This window comes from Ceratotherium simum, chromosome 6 (genome assembly GCF_057802395.1).
Source record: "Ceratotherium simum simum isolate JZ-2026a chromosome 6, ASM5780239v1, whole genome shotgun sequence".
In the NCBI taxonomy this organism is placed as follows: domain Eukaryota; kingdom Metazoa; phylum Chordata; class Mammalia; order Perissodactyla; family Rhinocerotidae; genus Ceratotherium; species Ceratotherium simum.
In genome coordinates, this window is record NC_141905.1 from 90646774 (window position 1) to 90663673 (window position 16900).

Sequence of the window (16900 nt, forward strand, 5' to 3'; positions counted from 1 at the left end):
CACAGACGACACCCAGACTTTATGTTTAAACGCTAACAACACACACAACACACGTGTTTCAAGAATATTTGATTAACAAGCCCTGAACTCATTTATCCGTAGCACCTGGCGGCACTTCCTTCAGTTGAGGCGGGTGCAGGGCCCCGAAGGCCTCACTGTGCGGCCACCACCACCCTGGGCGCTGGTGCCGGGGGCCCCCGCAGGACGGGCACTTGGGGGGCCGCCATCTGGCTTCGCTCTGCAGAGAGGCGCTCCAGGCGCTCTGTGTAGAAGCCGTTGAAGTCGAGCCTGCGAGGAGGAAAGGAAGGGTGCATGGCGGAGGTGAGAAAGCAGGGGTGGGGAGCAGTAAGGGAGGCCCAGGCCGCAGTCACACAGGGCTGGGGCCATGACAGGCAGCGGCGTGGTGGAGAGCCACTGCACCCACCTGGAGATGACACTGGCCATGCCCTGCTCGCAGTCGCTGGTGCTGTAGACGCTCAGTCGGGCCAGAAGGTCCAGCAGGTAGGCTGAGAAATTCTTATCAAACTTATTGATGGTGGCCTCGAAGCTGGAGGCCAGCTGAGGAGCATCCACGTGCTCGGCCAGGTACTGCAAGACACGTCAGCCCTGTGAGCTCACCTCGCCCCCGGGCCTTGGCACGACTCTCCAGCAGCTCAGCTTTCCTTCTCCCTCTTTTTTTTTTTAAATACAAAAATGCATTTCAGGAAGTTTTTGTGTCATAAATGTAAGAAGTTACGGCATCTTAAAATTCCTGAGACCACAGGACACAGAGACATAATTCGACGGCTGGCACCCTACTCCTACCACTGCTCAGAACCTCAGGTTTTCTTTATGGAGCTCAGGTTTTCAAGCTAACTCGTGTTTTCTCCTGGCCGCCTCTCAGCAAGGCGAACGGACTGGGGACACAGGAGTACCCACCTGGGCTCCTCCAGACCTGGCACTGGCACCACAGGGCCCATGCCACTCTGTCCACGCCCCATAAAAGACAGACGCCTGCATCTGCTGAGCCACCTAACCCTTCTAGGTAAGGACAGACCCTAATAATAGTGTAAACAGGGCCCAGGGCCCTGTGCCTGCTGAGCACCAGGCCCTCTGCTGGGCCTCCCTGCCCTGGCTCGCCCTCACCTGCCCTTCGAGGCCTCCCTGGCTCACCCTCACCTGCCCTAGGGGGCGTCCCCCGGCTCACCCTCACCTGCCCTAGGGGGTGTCCCCACAGCTCGCCCCTCACCTGCTCTAAGGTGCCTCCCTGCAGCTGGCCCTCACCTGCCCTTTGGGGCGTGCCCGCAGCTCGCCCTCACACCACCTGCTCTGGATAACTGCAACCTTGCCCTGGAGCACAGTGGGGCTGAGGCTGGGACAAGGGGGGAAGGGAGATTCTCTCTTGCTTGTGTTTGGAACCTAATTTTAAGACTGTGTTTTTTTAATCAAAGGGAAGATAGAAATGAACCAGTGGTGGTGGGTTTGGTTTTGAAGCGCTGCAATCCTAACATCGTGTCACGTCTGGTCAGGAAGGAGGGTCTTCTGGACTAACCCGCAAGGCCACGCACCTTCCTGGCCAGCTCCTTCCGGGTGCGCTCCTCGGCCCGCTCGGCCTCCGTGGGCGGCCCCAGCATGGTGCCGTGCTCCAGGGTCAGGCGGCCCAGCTCACTGTCTAATTTCATGCTCTGCGTAAACCTCTTGGGGTCAGGAAGAAACGCTTCTGTTAGTTACAACCCATTCGCTCCACGTGACAAGTTCCCCACTCCTGTCTGGGACACCCAGGAGGCTGCAGGTGGAAATGACCAGCTGCACCCACATGATTTCCAAGTCTGCCTGTCACAAGGCTCACGAGCCAATTTTTCTAAAAACAGTTTCTTTCCACTGTGTTTCCATCTGGGAATCCCACATGGCTCCTAAGTGTCTAGGGAATCGAGTTCACATGCTCCTGTCCCCTGCGTGATTAGCCACCATGTCATGGGCTCTGCCACCTCCCCACATGCTCCCACTGGCCCCTCTGACCCAGACCCCCCACCAGTACCCAGGAGCCCCATGAGCCCCCCCGTCGCCCCTTCTGCCTCCTAACACTCTCTATGCCATCGTCTTGGGGCAACTGCCTATAACAGGTGCCCCATAAACACTTAACTGAATCAAAGAACTCGAGTTCTGACAAAATGAGCACAAGGGGTGTCCAGAAAAACATCCTGGACAGAGACCCTGCAGCCAGCCATCCCTGCCACAGCACTGGGCAAGGCTCAAGGCAGGACACGCCCAGGGAGAGCGAGAAGCAGAGGCATGGCGGGGCTGGGGGCACCGCACCTGCATGCAGTTGGTGAACATGACGCACACGGACATGAGCTTGGAGAAGACCTTCAGTAGCTCGGGGTTGGTCAGCATGCAGTCCTTTAGGCAGTTGTCCAGGAAGCTCGTGTGGTGCCCCAGCACGTCGTCAATGTTGGAGGCCTGCAAAGAGGGCACCAGCCTCCTCTTGGAACAGCTTCACCAAGAGACAAACTCTACACCTTCCAGGCTTCAGTTCTGGCTACTTTATACACTTCTGTTTTGTTTCCATTTTTTAAACAACTCTGTGGTCTTTTGGGGGAAAACTTCAAAATACCACTAAAAGAAACTGATACTGAATGTGCCCCAAAAGGTCCACGGTTTTGTTCCTTAAAGACAGAAAGCAAGGAGGAAATACTGCTACTCGTCACTTTCTGCTTCTGGAATTTGGGGACGGTTGAGATCTCTGGCTGACAGGCCTAGAATGTGCTGTGGTGGGAGTGCGGGGCCCCTGGTGCTGAGGTTCTCAGAGCTCCCTCAGAGTGCAAGGCACCCATGCTGTTCAAACAGCTCCATTCTCAGGGACGTGGCATGCGGGAGCAGACAGCCACCGCCCACACACATGCGTGCGTGCACACACACTCACACTCACACTCCCTTTTCATGTTTGGAAGGACACCTGCTCTCTGCATGTGTGCAAAGGGCTTTGCCTTCTGACCAGGCACAGAGATACCACCAGCTCCCTGCTGGCCTCCCGGCCGCCGCTCTCTGACTGCTGCTCAGGAGTAGTGGAAGGCCACCCTGCAGCCCCCTCCACACGAGGAGGAAGAGGACAGCGAAGCTCTGGGATCCGTTCCCTGCAGTTCCCTCCCTGACACCTGACCCAATACTCTCTTCTCTGAAGACACTATTTCGTGAAACATATCTTCGTTGGTATAGAGCCTTCTAAGTGCTACAACTCACGGATTTCAGGTTTTTCTCAAGGATATGCCAGGTTGGTTCCATCACTTCAAACATCATATAGTACTGAATATTCTGGACAAAATTAAGCATTCGCTGCCGCAGAGTGAAAGCACCAGCAAACCTGAGGGAGCATACGGACGGTTTCAGAGGAGAAGCAGAGCCAGGACCTCCTCGGCACCTGAGAAGCACCAGCCGCTTCCGCCTCCGCCAGGCAGGGGCGGTCGTCAGGGGCACCACTCGCAACACCACGCCTGCAGCTCAACGACAGCTCACACACGGCACACCACACTTGGGGCCACAGACCGTCTGCAAAGTGCCTCTGGCTTAAGTGGAGTGGTCTGTCAACACCATGCAGCGCCAGGTGTGCCGGGAGGAGGAAACAAACACTCCCAACCCCCAGAGGAGCTTGAGGTCCTTGAAGGGCTCACGCTCAGACACACCTACCGTCTTGCAGGTCAGTGCAGAGGGCTGGGGACACAGCCAGTGTCCCTTATGGTCGACAATGGCCCTGTGCTGCTGCGCGACACAAAAACGCCATGGCTCTAAAAGCTACAAATGTGCATTCTCAAACCGCTTTTTTAAAGGTGTGAAGCACGAAGCCATCCTGCTTTGAGGGAAGCGTCACGAGCAGAGGGAGGACGTACCACTTGGCGGAGTGCAGTGAGTCCTGCTTGGCGGTCTTGTTGCTGATCCAAACGTTGCAGAGCTGCCGCTCCACGTGTTTGCAGTAGAACATGTGCCTGAAGAGCATCTGATAGCGGGTCAGGGCTTTCCTGCAAAGAAGGAAAAGGTACGTAGGATTGTGACTGACACCTCGTGCTTGTTGCAGGCATTAGACATCATAAACGAGGCTTGTGGCACAGAGCACGGCCCGGGCTCCCATGTCACCGACACACAGTTCTGCACCCTGGCCGTGAGGTGCCAGGTAATCGCTGGCCATAGACAGACGCAGAGAGCTGCCTCCAACGCTCTGCAAAAGTAGGCAGTTGCCAGGCGAGGACAATCCTTTCTTCCTGGCAAATCTGGATAAATATCTACTGAAGCTGGCGCCCAGAGGGACCAAGGCTCACCTGTTAATAATCAGTGACAGGGGCCACTTGACAACGTAGTCAAAAGAGAATGCCTCCAGGCCGCTCAGCGTGAGCTCAGTGGGGTCGGCATGGACCATCGCCTTCTCCTGCTTGGTCTCGATGGCCAGAACCCGCAGAAGCTGAGTGATGAGGTCATGAGGCATCAGGTCAATCTTGGGGAGAGAGAAAGAAAAGGCATCAGGTCCTGACCCTACACCCTACCCCTACATCATGAGCTGGAAGAGCGAGACCAGGATGAGGGTGGGCTCCTCGGAAGTCAGATCCTAAATCTTGGAGGCCGGCTTAAGAAACAAAACATCTACTGATAAATCCTAATTCAAAAATTAAACTTGGGCCAGCCCCATGGCTTAGCAGTTAAGTGAGCGTGCTCCGCTGCTGGCGACCGGGGTTCGGATCCCGGGTGCGCACCGACGCACTGCTTCTCCGGCCATGCTGAGGCCGTGTCCCACATACAGCAACTAGAAGGATGTGCAGCTATGACATACAACTATCTACTGGGGCTTTGGGGGAAAAAATAAATAAATAAAATTAAAAAAATAAAAATAAATAAAAAACAAAAATTAAACCACTTCCCATGAAAGCAGAAAAAGAAAACTACAGAGGAATTCCTTTAAAAATACCCCCTGATGGTATAAATGAGAAGCCACAAGGGCAAGTGAGGAAAATCTGAATCCTTCAGATTTAAACCTTGTACCACAATAAGCAGCAGGCCCAGGTCGAAAGATGAAACACGTCTGGCGGAAAATATGACAGTTACAATGGGCAGAGTCCTGTCCACAAATCGATTTATTCAAATATTTATTAAGGGCCAACGACATGCCACGGACAGTGTGACAGAGTTCTTATAAATCAGTAAGAAGAATGACATGATCGGAAACAAGAGAGAAGAACCACAATGAGGGACAAAGAATGAAGAAGAAACACAAATAGCCGATGGACAGACGGACACGCCGAGTGTGTGGATGACGGCCCCTCCTCAGCTGTGCGGCCCAGGGTCTGCAGAGACCAGATTCCAGTAAGATCAGTCTAGATGTACAATGGCTGTATCTTCTGATCCAATGATTTCACTTCTAGAAATTTATCCTATAAAAATACTCCCAGACCTAAAAACAGACCCAAAAATATACAAAGCAAGAACTGACAGAATTAGGAAGAGACACATTCTACAGTAACAGTTGATGACATCCACACCCCACTTTCAACAAGGGACAGACAACCAGACGGAAGGTCACTAAGAGAGGACTTGACCACAGTGGACCAACTGGACACCCACAGGGCCTTCCCACACACATTCTCAGCTGCACGCAGAACCTTCTCCAGGAGAGACCACTGTGCGGCCCCAAAACTGAGATCATATGAAGCGTTCTGTGACCACAACAGATGAAGTCAGAAATCAGTTAACAGAAGGAAAACTGGGAAACTCACAAATATGTGAACATTAAACACACTCTTAAAAACAAATGGCTCAAAGAAGAAACCACGAGGGAAATGAGAAAAAACCTGAGACAAACGGAAATGGACACACAACACACAACTTGGGATGTGGTGAGCATAGTGCTCGGAGGGAAACGCACGGCGATAAACGCCTGCGTTAAGAGAAGAAAGATCGGGGGCCGCCCGGGGGCGCAAGTGGTTAAGTGCACGTGCTCTGCTGTGGCGGCCCGGGGTTCGCTGATTGGGATCCCGGGCGCGCACTGACGCACGGCTTGTCAAGCCATGCTGTGGCGGCGTCCCATATAAAGTAGAGAGAGATGGGCACGGATGTTAGCCCAGGGCCAATATTCCTCAAGGGAAAAAAAGGTGAGGATTGGCATCGGATGCTGGCTCAGGGCTAGTCCTCCTCATAAAAAAATAAATAAATTAAAAAAAAAGAGAGAGAAGAAAGATCGATAACCTAACTTTAGAAACTAGAAAAAGAGCAAACTAACCCAAAGCTAGCAGAAAGAAGGAAATAAAAAAGACCAGAACAGAGATAAACAAAATGGAGAAAGAAAAACAACAGAGAAAAGCAAAGAAACTAAAAGCTGGTTCCTTGACATCAACAAAATTGACAAACTTTTAGCTCCACTGACTAAAAAAAAGCCTCAAGTTACCAACATCAGAAAGGAAGGCAGGGGGGCCTGCTTGGTGGTGTAGTGGTTAAATTCGCACGCTCCGCTTCAGGCAGCCTGGGGTTCACAGGTTCAGATCCTCGGCGCGGACTACTCACCGCTCATCAAGCCATGCTGTGGCAGGCGTCCCACATATAAAGTAGAGGAAGATGGGCATGGATGTTAGCCCAGGGCCAATCGTCCTCAGCAAAAAGAGGAGGATTGGCAGAAGATGTTAGCTCAGGGCTAATCTTCCTCACCAAAAAAAAAAAAAAAAAAAAGAAAAAGAAAAAGAAAGGAAGGCAAAGATGTTACTTTCAACCAAACAGAAATAAGGATCGTGAACACTAACACCTACCCAAATCCCGAGGGGCACACAAACCACCAAAACTGACTCAAGAAGAGGAAATCTGAGCTGACCCTAACCAGTGAGGAGATGGAAGAAATCATCAAAACCTTTCAAGAAAGACGAGGCCATGTCCAAATGACTTTACTGGTGAATTCTACCAAACATTTAAAGAACAATTAACGAATGAATCCTCCTGAAACTCTTCTAAAACACTGCAGAGGAGGGAACACTTCCAAGCTCAACCTACAAGGCCACCATCACCCGACACTAAAGCCAGACAGACACACGAAACTACAGACCAGCATCTCTGACAAACACAGATGCCAAAATCCTCATGGCTACGCTAGCACACCACATCCAGCAGCACGTTAAAAGGACCAAACACCGTGACAAAGTGGGATTTATTCCTGGGACACAAGGATGGTTCAACATATGAAAATCAATCGCATTAGCAGAATGAAAGAAAAAAACACTTTCAACTGAGGCAAAAAAAATATTTGTCAGAGTTGGTTTCTACTGTGTTTTTTTTGAGGACGATAGGCCCTGAGCTAACATCTGTTGCCAATGTTCCTCCCTTCTTTCCTTTTTTCTCCCCAAAGCCCCAGCACACAGTTGTATACCCTAGTTGTACATCCTTCTAGTTGCTCTATGTGGGACACCACCTCAGCATGGCTTGATGAGTGGTGCACAGGTCCGCACCCAGGATCCGAACTGGCAAACCCCAGGCTGCAGAAGTGGGGCGTGTGCACTTAACCACTAAGTAACCAGGCCAGCACCCTACCGTGTTTTTATGTCAACGTCTTTCTCAGGCAGCCGTCCCACGTCTTCAGGAGCAGGGTCAGAGGTAGGCCCTGGCCCCACCCACCTTAAGGTCGTCCTTGAAGGGGTCCGTGTTGGCGGTGCTCATGCGCAGGGCCAGCTCCAGCAGCGCCTCCAGGCGGGTGGGCGTGATGTCGTCCACCGGCTTCTTCAGCTCCTCCTCAGTGAGGTCCATGAAGTGCACGAAGAAGTCCCCCTGGTCCATCAGGAAGTAGCGCTTGATGGACCTACGAGAGCGGGCGAAGGCGAGAGCAGACATCAGTGAGCATGCCTGACACGCAGAACAGCCTGGACTCTTGGACAAACACGGGCAGGGGACTGACGAGGAAAAATCACAGCACACAAAGGGCTCCCACCAAAATGAGCACTCGGGGTGATGAGGTGGGAGTGCTGAGCACAGCACCCACACCCACCAGTGTCCAGAGCTTCCTACCAAGAATTACGTTTACACAAGGGTGGGGCTTGTGGTCAGCTTACAAGGAGCTGAAGTGAACAGCTCTCAGGACGGGGCACAGGACCACTGAGCCAGGCTGTGCAGCAGGAGATGCTGCCAGAAAAGAGCTGAGGAGGTCACTGTAGGGGGCTGAGGAGGGCGGGTGGCCCCTGGCAGGGAGCAGGGCTGGCGAGCTGGGCCACCTCAGACAAGGTGACACGGGCAGACGCTGCCCTCCGCTGGCCCCTGGGGAAGACCTCTGCAGATGTTGGGCAGGAAGCACCGAGGTGGGAGGTCACAGAGGTGCCAAGTTCTCAGGCTGGAGACAACCTGGAGGCATGCCCATTTTTAAAACGACAAAACAGAACGGCTGAAAGCAAATTTCCGATCTCGGGCAAACACTGCAGACAGTGTGCGCTGTGTGAGTGGCGAGCAGCCCATGCGCGGTGAAGAGCACACCTCAGGTGCGCCACGAGCTCCTTCTCCTCCATCAGGAAGCCCAGCAGGACCTTGCTGGCATAGTTAAAAGCCTTCTCGATTTGCTCCACGTACGCCCGCTCCTTCAACGTGTAGATGATCTCTTTGGCCACTGGGCAAGTGACATCGTGACCACACTCTCTGACCACGTTGAGATACTTTCCTGAAAAAGAGATGGAGGAAAGCAGACTAAAATGTTTATTACAGATACAGTAAATTGCAGGCCTGAAGCTCACATATCACAGCCCAAACACTAGCCAGAGGACTGGAAGCACAGGTAACGCAAGAGCAGTTCTAGAGCCCACCTTCCACAGAGGAACAACTGCCACCTCTCGAGGGCAGAGGCACCTCTGCTGTGACTTGCTAGGCTCTTTTTCCTGGATTTTTCTAATCAGAGCACAGAAATAATTTCAAAAAGCCTTATGAGAACCAGATTCTAAATCATCTCCCAACCCTGCCCCAGACAGCTCAGCTCTCAGAGCCAGGCCGGTGGCATGTCTTCGGGGGGTTGGGGGGAGCCAAACACATTTCTAAGCTGAGTTCCTGACCTACATGGTGGTGAGTAAAAACACTGCTGGCCCAGTGGGGTCTGTGTCCTTGGCTGCTTTCCTATAGTGACATGGTGATACAGTAAGAAATATATATTTGGTCTTGTCTCTAGTTCCTAGCACTGAGCTCCTAAAACCCTTGGGATTTCCTGAGTGACAGGGGGTGAGAAGAGCATTCTTCGTTATTCGTAAGCCTCTTCCAACCACTCCTGTGTTTCTGCTCAGGGGGAGAATCGTGGCAGCCCCTAGACAGCTCTAGGATGGGCTAGTGGCCCGAGGAACAAACCCTGTGATTAGAGGGCTGGACCTCTGGGGAGGGGAGCGGGGGCTGGGGATTGAATTAATCGCCAATGGCCAATCATTTCATCAACCATGCCTGTGTAATGGAACCTCCTTAAAAACCCTAAACAAAGGGGTTTGGAGAGCCTCCAGGTTAGTGGACACATCCACCTGCCAGGAAGGCGGCACACCCCAACTCCACGGGGACAGAAGCTCCTGTGCTCGGGACCCTTCCAGACCTCGTCCCTGGACCACTTCATCTGGCTGTTCACTGTGTCCTTTATAACAAACCAGCAATCAAGTAAGTAAACCGTTTCCCTGAGCTCTATGAGCGGTTACAGCAAATTATCTAACCTGAGGGGTCACGAGAACCCCTGACTTGTAGCCAGGTCAGACAGAAGTGCGGGTGGCCCAGGGACCCGATCCTTGTGACTGGCGTCTGAGGAGCGGGCAGTCTTGAGGGACTGAGCCCTAATCTGTGGGGCCCGTGCTAACTCCGGGTGGTTAGTGTCAGGACTGAGTTAATTTGTAGGACACCCAGCAGGTGTCCACAGAGAACTGGCTGTTGGTGGGGAAAAGCCACACACCTGGTGTCAGTGTTGTGAGTAAAGAAACAGTTTTCTTTTAAGCGGTAAGAGTTCTCGAAATGAAAGAGGAAGAAAAGCCACCTGTGAGACACTTCCTAGGGTAGGGAACAAAACGAAGCGCAGCAGAGCGCACAGGAGCCAGACGGATGACGCCCAGGCACAGGAAGGCGGCCTACATCCTCAGCGCTTGCTGCGTGCACAGCTGGGCGCCTGCCCTCTGGCAGGGACACAATGACCGAGCACACGCCCGGGAAGGTGGGGCCCCGGGTGCGAGGCCTGTTGTACCCCCAGCGCCCACCTCTGCCCCGCGGCGTCACCTGTGCTAAGGATCTTGCCCACCATCTTCTGCAGGAAGGACGGGATCTGCCGCTGGACCACGGTGTACCTCTGGTCCCAGTACTTGTCATTGTAATCCTCCTGGATCTTCTCTTTCCGCAGCTCGTGCTCCTCAACCATGAACTCGCTGGAAAAACAGAATGCTCTCGGGTAACGAGTAGATTCTGGAGGAGACATGCAGAAGGGAGGCCATGTGCTCCCTGCACGAGTGCTCCCCTCGTCAGCTGAGAGCACAAGAGGCCAACAGGCTCCATAGGGCTCCACGGAGGCCAAACAGTCTCACCACAGCCAATTCTCACTTGTGACTTAAAATAAACGCCCAACCTCACTTTGGAGCAGGGTTCAGAGAGCACTCGGTCCACAGAGCTGGATGGGAAGTTGATCACCTTTGTGTCCACCCCTTATTCCTGGAATCTAGCGTCTCCTTTTGTCATGAACGTGGCAAGAAGATGACACGCACGTCAGGGGCACGTGTGCCTGTCACCAACGGAGACCAGACGCCTTCACATGATGCTTCGAATCTCCCTGGCGCCTCAGGATTTGGGAGCTGCATTCTTTATTAGGCCCCTCACCACAGATTTTATTATTTTGGTCGTTATAGAGAAATACTATTTCTAGACCACAAATTTATTTTTAAAATACTTTGACAAATATATCTCAACATAATAGAATCATTTATGAGCCGACATATTTCATTTTGTGCATTTAAATACATCACACTGAGGAAGGAGCCCACAGAACTGAGACCGTGAAGGAAGCCCACAAAAGGAGGTGAAAAGCCCCTGATCTGAGGTGATTTTAACGTCTTCCACACAACAGGATAAAGCCGCCGAAGAGCAGCCAGTGGGACGCTGCCTCCCTGGCTGCGCAGCTGCACGCGGACGTCCACTCTCCTTCAGATCTTACCTGTACGGGTCATTAATGATCCCTCTGTAGATCCACTTCTCCAGGATCTCGAAGTAGGGCACGCTGGCGGCCTTGGTGAGGTACAGGCACAGCTCCTGCGCCTGGCTGTCGCCCGTGTAGTTGAAGCTACGGTCGTGGAGGAGGCTCAGGGTCGACCCTCCGACACACTCGCCTTTATCCACTGAGGTGGCTGCACAGAGAAGGCGGCACTCAGTGCCGAGAGGGGCTGCCCACGGCTCTCCTGGCTGTTCTGGCAGACAGACCAGAACCTCCTAGTTCACCTCCAACCTCCTCACAGGCACAGCCACTTCTTTTTTGGGATATACTCAAACTATAAAGTTGTAGTTGCTAACTAAAGTTCACCAATAAGAGCTTCCAGAGTTTTCCTCATGCAAATTAATAACACACGAAGCAACACATGCTTCAGCCTCACACCCTGGTGTCCAAAAGTAAGAAACAAATGACTAGCACCCTGGCCTGAGGTCCCTCCCGCGATACTACCCACATCTCATCTGCACACGCCAGGAACCGTTCCACCACGCAAACAACCTGTGTGCTGCCCAAGTGCCCACAGGCTCTCCTGGCCTGGCTGAGATGCCGGGTGGGCGCATACCGAGGGAGGCCAGGATGTCCACGGTACGCATGGCTGGCTGGATGTAGAACCAGAGCTTCTGCAGTGACAAGAGGCCTTGCCTCTGTAGCTGCTCCAGCTGCGTGACCAGGATCAGGTACTCCTTCACCAGGGTCCTCATGGCGGCCGCCAAGGCGTGGTTCACCTGCCCATATTCAAAGGAAGACTTCTCTTCAATGAACCTACGAGGAGATGAAGCACTGAGCACCCTTGAGAAGGTGAGAGCTACGTTTTCAGGTAAGAGATCAGATGTTCTGAGTCCCATCCACAAAGAGGAAGCAGATGACCCACTCAAGCTCTTCTCCCCAGAGGGAACCTGGGGACAGCGGGCTCCCTGCACTTGTCCCCAGGCCCTTCAAAATCATGCCAGGAGTGAAGCTGGGTCGCAACAAGATGGGGACTTTCCTAAGAAGAGGACTTGAATGATCTTTACAGGCACCAAGTGCGACTCTGGGGTCTGTGTGTATCTGAGACGGCCAGCATCGAGCACTGGGTCCCATCTGGTGCCTACCTGGTCACAGTGGAGTAACTGGCAGCCACTGGGAGGATCCTGTTCACCAGCTCCCTGATGGACAGGTCCAGGTTGGGGTCCACGAGAAAGGTCCGGCTCTGCCTGCCAGCGAGTGGCTGGGCAGTGATGTACCTGCCGTCCACACCCACCAGCACGTAGAGCAGGTCCTCCACGACAGCTGACTCCTGGGAGGCCAGGGGCAGCGTGCCTGTGGACACAGACACCGGCTGGGGGCGACTCGCCTCGCCTCCCCCTTCCCAGTGACCTCCTGACATGATCTACTCAGTACAAGTCACACTCGCACTCATCTCCCTCTGTGTAATTTCCTCAAACATTTATAACATAAAAATTAAGCCGTTCATTTGGCTCCGACTGATCCCACTGGCTTGAGATTCCAAAAGCACAGGAGAGGCGCTGACCGACAGGCAGTGAAGCCCTGGAGCCCTGCGCAAACGAGCACCTCTGCGCTCAGATGGACGCCTGGCCTCGAAAAAGTTCAGAGCTTAAAAAGCACTTCCAACATGAGCCGTCCTCACAGCGTTTATTACAACTTGGTAAGTCTGGGCTGCTCTGGGACAAAAACGAGGTTTTCTTTAAAAACTTTAAAACACTGACCATTTCTACCAAACACACACAGCACGAGGTGGTTGCCTTACGACACCCGACGGTCTCGAGGGCAGTCACGGGCCATCGACCAGGGGCGCCCGCCACACGCCTCACGGCCCAGGCGCTCCCTGCCTCTCAGTTCACAGCACTAGGATGCCCCTCAGGGCCCTCCCCGACACCCGCTGAGGCAGATACCACACTGGGGAGCCATGGGCAGCACCAGGAGAAAGGTGTCTCTGTCCAACTGCCCCTACCCTGGCTTCGCACAGCAGGCCCTATGGGGGCCTGTGGGTCAGGGCAGGACTTTTAAAGAGGAGAATCACTAAACCAACTGGCAGGGGATGGGACAGCCAGTTGAGAAGCCAGAGGACAGAAGGACTCACCAAAGGGACAGGACCCGAGGGGGCAGCCAGTGGCCTCAGCACGTGGAGGGATGGCCTGGCCTGCCACAAGGCTGCGCCCTGCCAAGGCAGAGGCAGAAGGAGAGGGACAAGACAGACCTCAGGGACGGTGGGTACATGCAAGCGTGGGCATCCACCCTGAGGGCCTGCCCTGGCTCCAGGAAGGGACTTGAGAATGGCACAAACGACCACTGAGAGGTGGGAGGGGCACCAGGCAGCCGCTGCACACCATGCTGAGAAGGCAGGTAGGTCCAGAGGGTGAGGTACTGCCAGGTGGAGGTGAAGGGAGGGCCAAGGACAACTGAACTGATGACACAGGGGTCTGAGCGTGGACAGGACACGGGACAGGAAAGGGGTGGACAGGAGACAAGGCCAGAGGGATGCATGGAGGATGCCTGTAGCAGGGGCCTGTGGTGCTGGGCCAGCGTGTGACAGAGGGCAGGAGGCAGAGTGGTGACACGGCGGGGCCCACCTCCGTTCTGAGCATTTGCACCACCAAGGCAGTGCTTTCCAGACGAAGATGCTGGCGCGAGGTCACACTGAGGTCCCATGCTGTGGAGCTGACACACGTACCAGGCAGAGTGAAATCATACAGTATTTGTCTTTCTCCATCTGACTTATTTCGCTTAGCACAACGCCCTCAAGGTCCATCCATGTTGTTGCAAATGGCACGGTTTCATCTTTTTTTATAACCAAGTAGTATTCCATCGTATATGTGTACCTCATCTTCTTTATCCATTCATCCACTGATGGGCACTTGGGTTGCTTCCAATTCTTGGCTATTGTAAATAATGCTGCAATGAACACAGGCGTGAAAATATCTTTACGCATTTGTGTTTTCATGTTCTTTGGATAAATTCCCAGCAGTGGAATAACTGGGTCATATGGTATTTCTATTCCTATGTTTTTGAGAAATCTCCATACTGTTTTCCACAGTGGCTGCACCAGTTTGCATTCCCACCAACGGCGCACGAGGGTTCCCTTTTCTCCACATCGTCGCCAACACTTATTTCCTCTTTTTGATAACGGACATTCTAACAGGTGTAAGGTGATATCTCCTCGTGGTTTTGAATTGCATTTCCCTAGTAATTAGTGCTGTTGAACATCTTTTCATGTGCCTGTTGGCCATCTGTATATCTTCTTTCAAAAGATGTCCCTTTGGGGCCGGCCCGGTGGCGCAAGTGGTTAAGTGCGCGCGCTCCGCTGCGGCGGCCCGGGGTTCGCTGGTTCGGATCCCGGGCGCGCACCGACGCACTGCTTGGCAAGCCATGCTGTGGTGGCGTCCCATATAAAGTGGAGGAAGATGGGCACAGATGTTAGCCCAGGGCCGTCTTCCTCAGCAAAAAAAGAGGAGGATTGGCGGATGTTAGCACAGGGCTGATCTCCTCACAAAAAAAAAAAAAAAAAAAAAAGATGTCCCTTTATATCCTCTGCCCATTTTTTTTTTTTGAGGAAGATTGGCCCTGAGCTAACATCTGTTGCCAATCTCCCTCTTTTTCTTTTTTCTCCCCAAAGCCCCAGCACATAGTTGTACACCCTAGTTGTAGGTCCTTCTAGCCCTTCTATGTGGGAGGCCGCCTCAGCGCAGCTTGATGAGCGGTGAGGAGGTCCGTGCCCAGGATCCGAACAGGCGAACCCCAGCCTGCAGAAGCAGAACGCACGAATGTAACCACTACACCACCAGGCTGGTCCCTCCTCTGCCCATTTCTTGATTGGGTTTTTTGTTGTTGAGTTGCATGACTTCTTTACATATTTTGGAAATTAACCCTTTGTCAGATATATGATTTGCAAATATTTTCTCCCAATTCACGGGTTGTGTTTTCATTTTTTTTTTCTTTTTTTTTTGCGAGGAAGATCAGCCCTGAACTAACATCCATGCCAATCCTCCTCTTTTTGCTGAGGAAGACTGGCCCTGGGCTAACATCTGTGCCCATCTTCCTCCACTTTATATGGGACGCTGCCACAGCATGGCCTGACAAGCAGTGCATCAGTGTGCGCCTGGGACCCGAACCCCGGTCACCAGCAGCGGAGCGCGTGCACTTAACCGCTACACGATGGTGCTGGGCCCCGTCTTTTCGTCTTGGTCATGGTTTCCTTTGCCTTGCAGAACCTTTTTAGTCTGATGTAGTCGCATTTGTTTATTTTTTCTTTTGTTTCCCTTGCCTGAGGAGACATGGTATTTGAAAAGATACTGCTAAGACCGATGTCGAAGAGCGTACTTCCTGTTTCCTTCTGGGAGTTTTACGGTTTCAGGTCTTACCTTTAGGTCTTTAATCCGTTTTCAGTTCATTTCTGTGTATGGTGCAAGATAACGGTCTACTTTCGTCCTGTGCACGTGGCTGTCCAGTTTTCCCAACATCATTTACTGAAGAGAGTTTCCTTTCCCCCTTATGTGTTCTTGGCTCCTTTGTCGAAGATTAGCTGTCCAGAGATGTGTTCTTATTTCTGGGCTCTCAATTCTGTTCCACCGATCTGTGTGTGTATTTTTCTGCCACTACATGCTGTTTTGATTACTATAGCTTTGTAATATATTTTGAAATCAGGGAGTGTGATGCATCCAGCTTTGTTCTTTCTTCTCAGGATTTCTTTGTCTATTTGGGGTTTTTGTTGTTCCATATAAGTTTCAGGACTCTGTTCCATTTCCGTGAAAAACGTTGTTCGGACTTTGACAGGACTGCATTGAATCTGTAGGCTGCTTTAGGTAATACGGACATTTTAACTATGTTTGCTCTTCCAATCCATGAGCATGGAATATCTTTGCCATATCTTTTTGTGTTCGATTTCTTTCAACAATGTCTTATAGTTTTCAGTGCGCAGGTCTTTTACCTCTTTGGTTAAATTTGTTCCTAGGTATTTAATTTTCTTTGTTGTGATTTTAAGTGTGATTGTATGTCTTTTTCTTTTCTAACTGATTCAAACAACACAAGCGCGACATCACCAGAGTCCACGACTAAAGGAATCAAATCGCCTCACCTGCTCAGGGGAGCCCTGCGGCCAAGGACCCCCAAAGTCTCATCTGCCATATCTGCCTGCCAGAGAGCCCCTGGGGACGCCCTGGCTTCCTGCCTCCAGCACCTGGGGCCTTCACCCCGCACGTGTCCCTGAACGCGACCACAGACCCTGGTGCTCCCAGGAAGCCCTGCTCTGCCCACCCTGCTTGCTGGCCCTTCAGCGCAGCTCCCGGCTCAACTTAGGCTCAATGAGTTTGACTCCCATTAAAACTTTAACAGTTTGGATCACTACTGAAAACGAGCCATGTGCCACATAATGTTTCGGTCAACAACGGGCTGCATACACAACGGTGGTTCCATAAGATAAGCACGACGCAGCCTAGGTGTGTAGAAGGCCGTACCACCTAGGTTTGTGTGAGTACACTCAGTGACGTTCGCACAACGACGCAATCACCTAATGACACATTTCTCAGAATGTACCCTGTCGTTAAGCAACACAGGACTGTACACAAAGTAGATGGTTTTCTACACCTTTTTGTTAACTTGAACACGGTTGTTTGCCCCTCTAACTAGTGCACACGGAGCCACGTGTGCTGCGGGAAAAGAAAGTGCACTGAGGCGTTTCCTCTCAGCTGTGGACCGTGGGCCAGGAGGGCAGGATGTGGC

The 16900-nt window shown here is 52.4% G+C and overlaps 1 protein-coding gene across 2 annotated transcripts in view; it reads right to left on the minus strand.

The window, feature by feature from the left end:
* The window catches only part of TUBGCP2 (tubulin gamma complex component 2), a 26307-nt gene continuing 9407 nt past the window's right edge, over window positions 1–16900 (minus strand). For both annotated transcript variants that reach the window (XM_004438854.3, XM_087432904.1), the window contains exons 6-18: window positions 12277–12484; window positions 11748–11947; window positions 11135–11324; window positions 10210–10355; window positions 8461–8641; window positions 7615–7795; window positions 4290–4462; window positions 3864–3992; window positions 3220–3340; window positions 2296–2439; window positions 1548–1676; window positions 425–588; window positions 1–288 (exon numbers count right to left, since the gene is read on the minus strand). In XM_004438854.3, coding sequence (XP_004438911.1) covers window positions 153–288; window positions 425–588; window positions 1548–1676; window positions 2296–2439; window positions 3220–3340; window positions 3864–3992; window positions 4290–4462; window positions 7615–7795; window positions 8461–8641; window positions 10210–10355; window positions 11135–11324; window positions 11748–11947; window positions 12277–12484 — 2102 coding nt within the window. In that variant the 3' untranslated portion in view covers window positions 1–152. The remainder of the gene's footprint in view (window positions 289–424; window positions 589–1547; window positions 1677–2295; window positions 2440–3219; window positions 3341–3863; window positions 3993–4289; window positions 4463–7614; window positions 7796–8460; window positions 8642–10209; window positions 10356–11134; window positions 11325–11747; window positions 11948–12276; window positions 12485–16900) is intronic.